Raw genomic sequence first — 13,780 nt, 5'->3', positions numbered from 1 at the left:
GAAAATGTTCCATAAAAACCAATAAACTAAAATGTCCCTAAAACATTTTAAATCACCCCATCAATGCAAGGGTTAAAATAGACTCTATGCAAGTGTCACAGACCCTGCCACAAATATTTAGAGACTTCAGAAGCATCAGCAATTAACAAGGGGGCATATATTTAAATAAGCTGTCCTAGGAAGGTGAGGGCAAAGCTCACAAACTGGCCACAACAGGAAAATTCGATGGGACTCACTTTACTCAGTCTGACAACCCTATCTCACAACAGCAATACACCCTTCCCATTTCAGTATCCAACATCCCAGAAATAGCCAGTTTTATCTATTAGCCAATGTCTTAAAGTTATGTAAAAGATCTAAATAATAGATGAACTTTCTTACCTCTCCTGAAAGACTATCTGCAATAGTATACTTAACTCTTTAGGATACACTACAGTAAACACACAAAGGTTTAATGATTTGAAAAGTTTCCTCATTACATGTATAGAAAATCTCTCTCGGACATCAAAAAGCTTACAAATACATGGAAACATTTAGATGTGAACCATGTGTTGGGTGAACTTTCCTCTCTTCGCCTGTTCTTCCCAAAGCAACTTCTTGGCTATGCGGGGGAACTGTAATCTCACTAAAACAGCAACAATGATCTCATTGCCACATGTGGTGGCACGATTCTGAGACTTTATCCATATAACTAAGCATCCTTACCTCTAAGGCTAACGAAAATAGAGGGCAGGTCTTATACTGAAAACAAATCCTTTCTCTTTTCCGAGCTATAGTCCTGCCATAAAAAGATTAACATCTCTGCCTTTCTATGCAGATTTCAGAGTAGCAGCCGTGTTAGTCTGTATCCGCAAAAAGAACAGGAGTACTTGTGGCACCTTAGAGACTAACAAATTTATTAGAGCATAAGCTTTCGTGGGCTACAACCCACTTCTTTGGATGCATATAGAGTGAAACATATATTGAGGAGATATATATACACACACATACAGAGAGCATGAACAGGTGGGAGTTGTCTTACCAACTCTGAGGGGCCAATTAAGTAAGAGAAAAAAAACTTTTGAAGTGATAATCAAGATGGCTCAGTACAGACAGTTTGATAAGAAGCAAGTGTGAAAATACTTACAAGGGGAGATAGATTCAATGTTTGTAATGGCTCAGCCATTCCCAGTCTTTATTTAATCCTGTGTTGATTGTGTCTAGTTTGCATATCAATTCCAGCTCAGCAGTCTCTCGTTGGAGTCTGTTTTTGAAGTTTTTCTGTTTTAAGATAGCCACCCGCAGGTCTGTCATAGAATGGCCAGACAGGTTAAAGTGTTCTCCCACTGGTTTTTGAGTATTATGATTCCTGATGTCAGATTTGTGTCCATTAATTCTTTTGCTTAGAGACTGTCCAGTTTGGCCAATGTACATGGCAGAGGGGCATTGCTGGCACATGATGGCATATATCACATTGGTAGATGTGCAGGTGAACGAGCCCCTGATGGTATGGCTGATGTGATTAGGCCCTATGATGATGTCACTTGAATAGATATGTGGACAGAGTTGGCATCGGGCTTTGTTACAAGGATAGGTTCCTGGGTCAGTGTTTTTGTTCAGTGATGTGTGGTTGCTGGTATTTGCTTTAGGTTGGGGGGTTGTCTGTAAGCGAGGACAGGTCTGTCTCCCAAGATCTGTGAGAGTAAAGGATCATCTTTCAGGATAGGTTGTAGATCTCTGATGATGCGCTGGAGAGGTTTTAGTTGGGGGCTGAAGGTGACAGCTAGTGGTGTTCTGTTATTTTCTTTGTTGGCCCTGTCTTGTAGGAGGTGACTTCTGGGTACTCGTCTGGCTCTGTCAATCTGTTTTTTCACTTCAGCAGGTGGGTATTGTAGTTTTAAGAATGCTTGATAGAGATCTTGTAGGTGCTTGTCTCTATCTGAGGGATTGGAGCAAATGCGGTTATATCTTAGAGCTTGGCTGTAGACAATGGATCGTGTGGTGTGTCCTGGATGGAAGCTAGAGGCATGTAGGTAAGTGTAGCGGTCAGTAGGTTTCTGGTATAGGGTGGTATTTATGTGACCATCGCTTATTAGCACAGTAGTGTCCAGGAAATGGACCGCTTGTGTGGATTGATCTAGGCTGAGGTTGATGGTGGGATGGAAATTATTGAAATCATGGTGGAATTCCTCAAGGGCTTCTTTTCCATGGGTCCAGATGATGAAGATGTCATCATTGACAGAGCCAGACGAGTACCCAGAAGTCACCTCCTACAAGACAGGGCCAACAAAGAAAATAACAGAACACCACTAGCTGTCACCTTCAGCCCCCAACTAAAACCTCTCCAGCGCACCATCAGAGATCTACAACCTATCCTGAAAGATGATCCTTTACTCTCAAAGATCTTGGGAGACAGACCTGTCCTCGCTTACAGACAACCCCCCAACCTAAAGCAAATACTCACCAGCAACCACACATCACTGAACAAAAACACTGACCCAGGAACCTATCCTTGTAACAAAGCCCGATGCCAACTCTGTCCACATATCTATTCAAGTGACATCATCATAGGGCCTAATCACATCAGCCATACCATCAGGGGCTCGTTCATCTGCACATCTACCAATGTGATATATGCCATCATGTGCCAGCAATGCCCCTCTGCCATGTACATTGGCCAAACCGGACAGTCTCTACGCAAAAGAATTAATGGACACAAATCTGACATCAGGAATCATAATACTCAAAAACCAGTGGGAGAACACTTTAACCTGTCTGGCCATTCTATGACAGACCTGCGGGTGGCTATCTTAAAACAGAAAAACTTCAAAAACAGACTCCAACGAGAGACTGCTGAGCTGGAATTGATATGCAAACTAGACACAATCAACACAGGATTAAATAAAGACTGGGAATGGCTGAGCCATTACAAACATTGAATCTATCTCCCCTTGTAAGTATTTTCACACTTGCTTCTTATCAAACTGTCTGTACTGAGCCATCTTGATTATCACTTCAAAAGTTTTTTTTCTCTTACTTAATTGGCCTCTCAGAGTTGGTAAGACAACTCCCACCTGTTCATGCTCTCTGTATGTGTGTGTATATATATCTCCTCAATATATGTTTCACTCTATATGCATCCGAAGAAGTGGGTTGTAGCCCACGAAAGCTTATGCTCTAATAAATTTGTTAGTCTCTAAGGTACCACAAGTACTCCTGTTCTTTCTATGCAGAATCATACTAAAGTAATAATCAAAGTTTACCACTGAGAATTCAAAGGTAGTGAATAACTTCAATCTATTGGTAAATGCAATAACCCTGCAATGTACGGTGCTTCAGAAATAAATAAATTTTCATTCTTATCTCCATAATTGCACAGTCTTTTGTCTGATTTTCTTTACCTTAAAAGCCTTGGTAACAGCTGCTTCTCAAGCACTTCTGTTTTAAATAGATCTTCAGCTTCCAATGTGCTTTCCTCCTACCTTCGCTCCCGTGGTGATACAGACAACTATGACAATACAGGCTAGTGCTTTACAGTCTCTTAAACAGAATAATCCAGCATTTAAAAAAAACTGTTTTTGAACTGTTTCTTCACTCCCTGCACATGATAAATATGTGCATATTAAAAAAGCACACCTGAAAATATACATCTTATAATGCACAGGAGCCCTGCCTCATTCAATGCACACTTTATGAAGCGTGCATTGGGCCATACACAACTCTGTGAACTGAACTGATATATTTTTTATATTGTGGAAGGCCATACATACATCCTATAGTGTACATTTCCAATGCACACACCTAAGACAAGAGAGAAGAGGCAGGGTTAATAAGGAAAAATTTCTTTCTAATTTTTCCTTTCCGTCTCTGATCTATCATATTTTTACATACTTTTAAAAATTAAAAACACATTAATTCCTATAAGGAATTTCATACCACAAAACTACCACATAAATCAATATTTGAAAAATATTTAAATGGAAAACCATTTATCCAACAAACAGAAAAGGTTTTTAAGAGCACTTAGGTTTATTATTTAGACTAATTTTAACACATTTACTGATAGATGTAGTACAAGTCCTTGGCCTGGTCTACACTACGAGTTTAGGTTGAATTTAGCAGCGTTAAATTGAATTAACCCTGCACCCATCCACACAACGAAGCCATTTACTTCGACATAAAGGGCTCTTAAAATCGACTTCTGTACTCCTCCCCGACGAGGGGAGTAGCGCTGAAATCGACATTGCCGGTTTGAATTAGGGTTAGTGTGGATGCAATTCGACGGTATTGGTCTCCGGGAGCTATCCCACAGTGCACCATTGTGACCGCTCTGGACAGCGATCTGAACTCAGATGCACTGGCCAGGTAGACAGGAAAAGCCCCGCGAACGTTTGAATTTTATTTCCTGTTTGCCCAGCATGCAGAGCTCATCAGCACAGGTAACCATGCAGTCCGAGAATCGAAAAAGAGCACCAGCATGGACCATACGGGAGGTACTGGATCTGATCGCTATATGGGGAGACGATTCTGTGCTAGCAGAACTACGTTCCAAAAGACGAAATGCCAAAACATTTGAAAAAATCTCCAAGGGCATGATGGAGAGAGGCCACAATAGGGACTCACTACAGTGCCGCGTGAAAGTTAAGGAGCTCAGACAAGCGTACCAGAAAACCAAAGAAGCAAACGGACGCTCCGGGGCAGAGCCGCAGACATGCCGCTTCTACGCTGAACTGCATGCAATTCTAGGGGGGGCTGCCACCCCTACCCCATCCCTGACCGTGGATTCCGATGAGGGGTTACTCTGAGCCATGCCTGAGGATTTTGTGGACGGGGAAGATGAGGAGGAGGAGGACGAGCTTGCGGAGAGCACACAGCACACCATTCTCCCCAACAGCCAGGATCTTTTTCTCAGCCTGACTGAAATAGCCTCCCAACCCTCTCAAGGCGGTATCCCGGACCATGAAGCCGTAGAAGGGACCTCTGGTGAGTGTACCTTTGTAAATATAAAACATGGTTTAAAAGCAAGCGTTTTTTAATGATTAATTTGCCCTGAGGACTTGGGATGCATTTGCGGCCAGTACAGCTACTGGAAAAGTCTGTTAACGTGTCTGGGGATGGAGCGGAAATCCTCCAGGGACATCTCCATGAAGCTCTCCTGGAGGTACTCCAAAAGCCTTTGCAGAAGATTTCTGGGGAGGGCAGCCTTATTCCGTCCTCCATGGTAGGACAATTTACCACACCATGCTAGTAGCAAGTAATCTGGTATCATTGCATGACAAAGCCTGGCAGCGTATGGTCCCGGTGTTTGCTGGCATTCAAGCAACATCTGTTCTTTATCTTGCTGTGTTATCCTCAGGAGCGTGATATCGTTCATGGTAACCTGGTTGAAATACGGGAATTTAATTAAGGGGACATTCTGAGGTGGGCGTTCCTACTGGGCTGTTTGCCTGTGGCTGAAAAGAAATCCTCCCCGCAGTTAGCCAAGTGGGTGGGGGGGCGGGGGGCATTGGCGCTGAGCTGTTCGCGTTTGGCTAGCAAGGATCTTCCCTGATACCAGCCACGCGGTGGGGAAGGGGTAAAGCGATCATCCCAGAGAATTGGATGGGGGCGGGGATTTAGTTTGGTTTCTGCTGCTGCACGTTAACACGAAAACCGCAGCACTCAACAGGCTTTGCTTGGTATGGGAAAGGAGGGCGCTGCTTTTATGAAGGCTGCAGAAGCCAAAAGACAATGGCTTACCATGGCCGCATGCAAGCCGAATTCTGTTGCCCGGCCCTGCGTCTGCGATCTCTAACACCAAAGCCGCAGGCACTCAATATTAAGATGTAAAATGCGACCTTGTACTGAAATCACATGTGCTATGTAATGTGAATAGTGTTGTTCACCGTGAAAGATTATACCCATTGTTCTGTAAAATGTATCTTTTAAAATACTTCTCTCCCTTTTTTCCCTCCCGCAACTGCAAATTTTTCAGATAAGGCGGCAAAAAAAAACACACGCGAGATGAAATGTTCTCTGAGATCATGCAGTCGACCCGCAATGAAAGAGCTCATCTGAATGAGTGGAAGGACACAGTATCACAGTACAGGAAAGCGGCCAATGAACGTGAGGACAGGAGGGATGAACGTGAGGACAGGAGGGACGAACGTGAGGACAGGAGGGACGAACGTGAGGACAGGAGGGACAGTCGAGATGAGAGATGGCGGCAGGAAGATCAGAGGAGCCAGGATGCAACGCTGGGGCGACTGCGGGATCAAACGGACATGCTCCGGCGTCTGGAGGAGCTTCAGGAACGGCAGCAGGATCACAGAGTGCCGCTGCAGCCCCTGTTTAACCGCCCTCCCGCCTCCCCAAGTTCCATAGCCTTCTCACCCAGACGCCCAAGAACGCGGGGGAGGAGGCTCCGTGCACCCTGCCACTCCACCCTAGTGGACAGCCCAAGCAACAGAAGGCTGTCATTCAACAAGTTTTGAAGTGGCCTTTTCCTTCCCTCCTCCCCTCCTCCCACACCCCACCCGGGCTACCTTGTCAGTTCTCTCCCTATTTTTATAATCAATTAATAAAGAATACATGGTTTTTAAATGATAGTGACTTTATTTCCTTTGCAAGCAAGCTATGATCGAAGGGGGAGGGTGGGTGGCTTACAGGGAATGAGTCAAACAAGGGGGCGGGTTTTCATCAAGGAGAAACAAACAGAACTGTCACATCGTAGCCGGGCCAGTCATGAAACTGGTTTTCAAAGCTTCTCTCATGTGCAGCGCTTCCTGGTGTGCTCTTCTAATCGCCCTCGTGTCTGGCTGCGTATAATCAGCGGCCAGGCGATTGGCCTCAACCTCCCACCCCGCCATAAACATCTCCCCCTTACTCTCACAGAGATTATGGACCACACAGCAAGCAGCAATAACAATGGGAATATTGGTTGCGCTGAGGTCTGAGCGAGTCAGTAAAGTGCGCCAGCGACCCTTTAAACGTCCAAATGCACATTCTGCCAACATTCTGCACTTGCTCAGCCTATAGTTGAACAGCTCCTGACTACTGTCCAGGCTGCCTATGTATGGCTTCGTGAGCCATAGCATTAAGGGGTAGGCTGGGTCCCCAAGGATAACTATAGGCATCTCAACATCCCCAACAGTTATTTTCTGGTCTGGGAAGTAAATCCTTTGCTGCAGCCGTTTAAACAGATTAGTGTTCCTGAAGACGAGAGCGTCATGAACCCTTCCTGGCCAGCCCACGTTGATGTTGGTGAAACGTCCCTTGTGATCCACCAGTGCTTGCAGCACCATTGAAAAGTACCCCTTACAGTTTATGTACTGGCTGCCCTGGTGCTCCGGTGCCAAGATAGGGATATGGGTTCCATCTATCGCCCCACCACAGTTAGGGAATCCCATTGCAGCAAAGCCATCTACTATGACCTGCACATTTCCCAGAGTCACTACCTTTGGTAGCAGCAGCTCAGCGATTGCTTTGGCTACTTGCATCACAGCAGCCCCCACAGTAGATTTGCCCACTCCAAATTGATTCCCGACTGACCAGTAGCTGTCTGGCGTTGCAAGCTTCCACAGGGCTATCGCCACTCGCTTCTCAACTGTGAGGGCTGCTCTCATCTTGGTATTCTGGCGCTTCAGGGCAGGGGAAAGCAAGTCACAAAGTTCCATGAAAGTGCCCTTATGCATGCGAAAGTTTCGCAACCACTGGGAATCGTCCCAGACCTGCAACACTATGCGGTCCCACCAGTCTGTGCTTGTTTCCCAGGCCCAGAATCGGCGTTCCATGGCATGAACCTGCCCCATTAACACCATGATCTCCAAAGCGCCGGCGCCCGCGCTTTGAGAGAATTCTGTGTCCATGTCCTCATCACTCTCGTCACCGCGCTGCCGTCGCCGCCTCCTCCTCGCCTGGTTTTGCAGGTTCTGGTTCAGCATAAACTGCATGATAATGCGCGAGGTGTTTACAATGTTCATGACTGCTGCATTGAGCTGAGCGGGCTCCATGCTTGCCGTGGTATGGCGTCTGCACAGGTAACCCAGGAAAAAAGGCGTGAAATGGTTGTCTGCCATTGCTTTCACGGAGGGAGGAAGGAAGGGAGGGAGGGAGGAAGGAAGGGAGGGAGGGAGGGAGGGAGAGGGGGGCCTGACAACATGTACCCAGAACCACCCGCAACAATGTTTTTTGCCCCATCAGGCATTGGGATCTCAACCCAGAATTCCAATGGGCGGGGGAGACTGCGGGAACTATGGGATAGCTACCCACAGTGCAACACTCCGGAAGTTGACGCTAGCCTCTGTACTATGGACGCATACCGCCGAATTAATGTGCTTAGTGTGGGCACATGTACTCGACTTTATACAATCTGTTGCCAAAAATCGAATTCTGTAAAATAGGAGTAATCCTGTAGTGTAGACATACCCCTTATAACAATTTCTTACCATACATGGACTTACAACCAATTTAGGTATTAGCTATTTTATCCTTCTCTTCCACGGTGCCATATCATAGTAGGGACTTCACTTAGCACTCTTTACTTTATAAACCAAAGACATCATTTAAAAAATTTAGACAGCAGTCTCTTTTTAAAAAGTTTAACTTTTTTGTTTACTTTCTGATAACCACAACCACAGAAAAGGGAGGCGGGGGGGAACAGAGGGAGTGCAAATATGACAAATTTCTGCTTACAGGTAATATTTTAGGGCACACAAACATTGGGCTTATAAAAACTATTGATACAATGCCTTAATTATGGCATTGTGAAGTTCTACTGTAGATAGGCAAAAAAGCAAAGGGAAAAATTATTCTAATGCAAAACTGAGATGAATGCTAAAAGAAAAGGAGTGTTTCCTTCATCCCCCACATTATGTGGAAAACAGTGGTGTCAGTGAGTATCTCAAAAGTGGGGAAAGTTTGGCAACTAAGTTTTCCAAATTTGTTTCAAGTATAATTATGCTGTGTAACAGTTTGAAGCAGTGACCATCCCAGATTACGTATTACAGTTTCTATTTTACCTAAAATGAAACAGATTCCATTTTGTATAATTTTCATACATAAATAAAACAGACTCTTAAAGAGAAAAAAGCTTACCCGTTCCCAGCTGAAAGACAGACCTAGTGCATCAAGCTGCTCCCTCATGTGTTTAATATTACTGCAAAAAAGAAAAATATGAAACAATTAAGAGTATTAAAGAATATTCCTAACTATTGTTGATTATGTAATACATTTCTTATCAGATGCCTGTAAAGCTCTTTGACCCTCAAAGGCACTACAGAACTGCTAAATATCATTATCCTACATATGCAGTCCAACTGAAGTAGTTGTCTAATAGGCAAATCCTTCTTATGTGACCACTTTAAAGGCTTCCTGTGCATTTTGGTTCAACCTTCAATGACCATCTATACTACACACTGATTTTTGCCATTACCTTGAGTGTAATTGAAGAGAAGAGGACAACTTTTAGTTTTGGAGAACATGCTTTCCCATTATTATTTTGTATATGTATTGCAGTAGAACTAGAGACTCCAGCTTCACAGTGCTACAGACTGTACACATACCTTACAATAAGATAGTCCCTACCCCAAATTTCTTAATCAAAATATAAGACAGGACCTATCAGGAGAATACAAGAAACAGACAGAGGGCAGCACCAGGTAACAATGAGATGACAGTGATAAGTGTAATGTGTTGTGACATCTTCTTAACAACTGCCTTACCACTGCTGAGTGATTTGTAGGCATCATGGCAGTCACATTTTAAGGAGAGATTTGAAGGTGGATAATGCAGTGGCATTGTGGATATTTACAGGCAGCTCCTCCCATTTACTAGGAGTAGCAAGCAAGAAACTGCAAAGGAATTTCTTCAAAAATTTAACTAATATTGGCATCATTTGCTCTCAAATCTCTTCACTGAAGAAAATTACCACAATATCTTCCCTTTGATGGTGGTCAGTACACTCCTCCCAATGCATGGAGGCCTGCACACCAGCTCTCCACCAATCCTGGCAGAGGGAAGTGATGGAGGATTCCCAAATATGCACCTCCTACATGGCATAACAATGTGGAACATAATAGGATAGTCATAAATGTTTACATTTCTATGGAAATTAAAGGTAAGAATTAACATTCTGGAAATGTTTAACTTTTTATTTTGGTTAGGAAATACTCCGGTTTAGTTAGAGAGAAAGGATGGTCCAGTGGCTAGGGTACATACCTAGGACTTGGGAGACATCCACTGCATCCATACCAGGGCATTTGCTGGTATAAAAATGTCATTAAAAAAATTACACCACAACCGACCTATATACAAAAGTTTCCAGTGTAGATCTGGCCTTAGTTTGTTGTGTTTTTTAAAAGAGGAAAAGAGACACACAGTAGACAACTTAACAGGTTCATTTTTAATTATTTACATTTAGTAGTTTTATGATGTAGTACAAATAAAAACAATAGGAAATGCAAATGTGGTTTTAGTTTCAGTGTATTACTGTAAGCAGTTTCAACAATGAATTGTTAATTTGTTTTAAAACAGTTCTAATAGTCTTAGAGTGTTTAAATATTAAACAAGTTAATAGCACACATTTTTCAGTATTAAAGAGATTTACAGGATTGACTACTTTGTCAACAGAAACTATTAGCACATCAAGGGGGAAGGGGAAATAAACGAGGAAATGCTAAATATAAGGCTTCCATAACAACACTAGGGCTCTCACATTAAACTAATAAATGCAAATATGTGCAGTTATTTTAAATGTATAGACAGATAGTATACACAGTGTGGGCAAATTAATGTTATTATGAGAGGCTTAACTGTATTTTTTTCTGAGATTTATGGACTCAACTACATAAATATAAAATGCTTCATTAGCAGTTTACTCTTAAAGGAAAAGAGAAACAGGCTGAGTAATCAGGGAAGAGGGACATCTAAAAATAATAGGGCAACAAAAATAGAAGGTTCAATTCTCTGATTCACCATAGACTTCCTGTGTGATGTTGGGCAAATTACTTAGCCTCTTTGTGCCTCAGTCCCCCATCTGTAAAATGGGGATAATAATAACTTCCCTACCTCAACAGGGGTGTTGTACATTAAAGATTGCGGGTACTCAGATACTAACATGATGGATGCCATATAAGTACAGTAGACAGACTTGTTTTGTATTCAGGCTACAGTAGGTTTAGTGGAGGGGGTGGGAAGAAGATGGTGATCACCAATTTACTGCCCAGCTTCCTCAGAGATAACACAATAAGTAATCTATGGTAATAATAGATATGCATTTGCCCAGAGGTGACACACTGGGCAGATGTAGTAAAGCCAAGTATATGTGCAATGGTTCTATGAGTTCAGCAGTCTATAACTTCCTCTGAACTATCTTTATGTAGTACATAATTGACTGTCTGCCATGCATTACGTATAAGGCCTTCTTTTGTTCCATCTCTGGAGAGTAAAAAGAACAAAAGCCAGTTCCTAGTGTTTTGCTAGATGGTAATTTTTTTCTTCTATATTCTCCTCTAGACAATGTAGAAAGAAAATGCAAGCAATAAATATAATGCAAATAGCATAAATTACCAATGCATAGTATTAGTTATTTCTAACAAAATCAATTAGACTTCACTGCCTCCTCTAATAGTTTAGTGGGTAAGGAATCAAACAATCTCAGTATCTGTCCAAGGAATGTGAAAAGGTACGGGCAGAGGACGCTTTCAGAGAAGGGAATAGGTCAAAGTAGAAAATGAAAACATAGCCAAGTCCACCACACCCTCTAGGTCAGGGGTGGGCAAACTACAGCCCACGGGTCGAATCCGGCCCATTAGGGCTTTGGATCCGGCCCGCAGGACTGCCACATCCACGCTGCTGTGGGCCCCGCACTGCTCGCGGAAGTGGCCGGCACTACGTCCCTGCAGCCCCTGGGGAGGGGGCGGGGACAGAGGGCTCCATGCGCTGCCCTCGCCTGTAGCACCTCCCCCTGCAGCTTTCATTGGCCGGGAACGGGGAACTGTGGCCAATAGGAGCTTTGGGGGAGGTACCCGCAGGCGAGGGCAGAGCGCTCCGCGCTCTGCCCTCCTCTCCCCCAGGGGCCTCAGAGACATGGTGTCGGATGCTTCCGGGAGCGGCGCAGGGCCAAGGCAGGCAGGGAGCCTGCCCTGGCCCCACTGCACACTGCTGCCACCCCAGAGCCATTCCAGGTAAGCGGTGCCGGGCTGGAGCCCGCACCCCGAATCCCTCCTGCACCCCTACCCCCTCCCCATAGCCCCCTGCAGCACCCTGAACCCCTTCTGCACCTCAACCCCCTGCCCTGAGCCCTGTCCCACACTCTGCACCCCAACCCCCTGCTCTGAGCCCCGCCCCGAACGCCGCACCCCTCCTGCACCCCAACCCCCTGCCCTGAGCCCCCTGCCGCACTCCTCCTGCACCCCAACCCCCTTGCCCTGAGCCCCTTCCTGCACACTGCATCCCCTCCCACACCCCACCCTCCCTCCCGCACCCCAACCTCCAGCCCCAGCCCTACATTCATGGCCCTGCATACAATTTCCCCACCCAGATGTGGCCCTCGGGCCAAAAAGTTTGCCCACCCCTGCTCTAGGTGGTAAACAAAATAATTGCAGATAAGAGATTTTTAGACATATCATCACAATAAAATTAATGTTTATTTAGTCAGAGAAAGTTCCACTCAGTATTATTAAAACAAACAAACAATAAGTAATAGGAGAAGGAGAGCCCAATTTTGAGAGGTTCTGAACATTCATAACTCCCATTGAACTTAGTAGAAAATATAGGTGCTTGTTACTTCCCAGGGTCAGGCCCAAACGAAGGACCAATCATCTTCCAACCCCAATTTAATAGTGAAAATGTCAGCAAATCCAGCCAGAGAAGTCATCTCCCTCAGTTATGTACTCTACATTAACAGTTTTCTCCAGCATAAACAGGTTTGTATTTATTCTTATCTCTGATTTCAGAGTTTGGGAAATGTCACATTTATAGTTAGGGCCCTACCAAATTCACGGCCATGAAAAAGGCGTCACTGACTGTGAAATCTGGTCTCCCTCTGTGAAATTTGGTCTTTTGTGTGCTTTTACCCTATAATATACAGATTTCAGGGGGGAGACCAGCGCTTCTCAAATTGGGGGTCCTGACCCAAAAGGGAGTTGCAGGGGGGTTGTGGTTTTGTCACCCTTACTTCTACACTGCCTTCAGGCTTGGTGGCTGGAGAGCGGCAGCTGCTGGTTGTGTGCCCAGTTTTGAAGGCAACGCCACTGCCAGCAGCACTGCAGAAGTAAGGGTGGCAATACCATACCATGCCACCCTTATTTCTATGCTGCTGCTGGTGCCGATGCTGCCTTCAGAGCTAGGCGACTGGAGAGCGGCAGTTGCTGGCCAGGGACCCAGCTATGAAGGCAGCGCCCCATGAGCAGCTGCGCAGAAGTAAGGGAGGCAGTACCATACCATGACACCCTTACTCCTGCGTTGCTGCCTTCAGAGCTGGGTGGCTGGAGAGCGGCAGCTGCTTACTAAGGACTCAGCCCTGTAGACGGCAATGCAGAAGCAAGGGTATCAATATCATACCATACCATCCTTGCTTCTTCGCTGCTGCTGGCGGTGACTCTGCCTTCAGAGCTGGGCTCCTGGCCAGCAGCCACCGCTCTCCAGCTGCCCAGCTCCGAAGGCAGACGCGCAGAAGTAAGGGTAGCAGTACTGCAATCCCCGCTACAGTAACCTTGCAATACCCCCGCACGCGCACGCACACACACACACACACACACACCTCCTTTTTTGAGTCAGGACCCCTACAATTACACCACCATGAAATTTCAGATTTAAATAA

General features: G+C 45.0%; 1 protein-coding gene across 1 annotated transcript in view; it reads right to left on the bottom strand.

The window, feature by feature from the left end:
- LARS2 (leucyl-tRNA synthetase 2, mitochondrial) overlaps positions 1 to 13,780 on the bottom strand; it is a 119,104-nt gene that overhangs the window by 82,214 nt on the left and 23,110 nt on the right. Inside the window, exon 5 of the mRNA XM_065399470.1 lies at positions 9,055 to 9,115. Within this exon, the coding sequence (XP_065255542.1) occupies positions 9,055 to 9,115 (61 nt within the window). The remainder of the gene's footprint in view (positions 1 to 9,054; positions 9,116 to 13,780) is intronic.

The sequence above is a fragment of the Emys orbicularis genome, chromosome 2 (assembly GCF_028017835.1).
Source record: "Emys orbicularis isolate rEmyOrb1 chromosome 2, rEmyOrb1.hap1, whole genome shotgun sequence".
Lineage (NCBI taxonomy): Eukaryota > Metazoa > Chordata > Testudines > Emydidae > Emys > Emys orbicularis.
The sequence above is the reverse complement of the archived record's forward strand: the minus strand, read 5'-3'. Positions and strand labels throughout refer to the sequence as shown.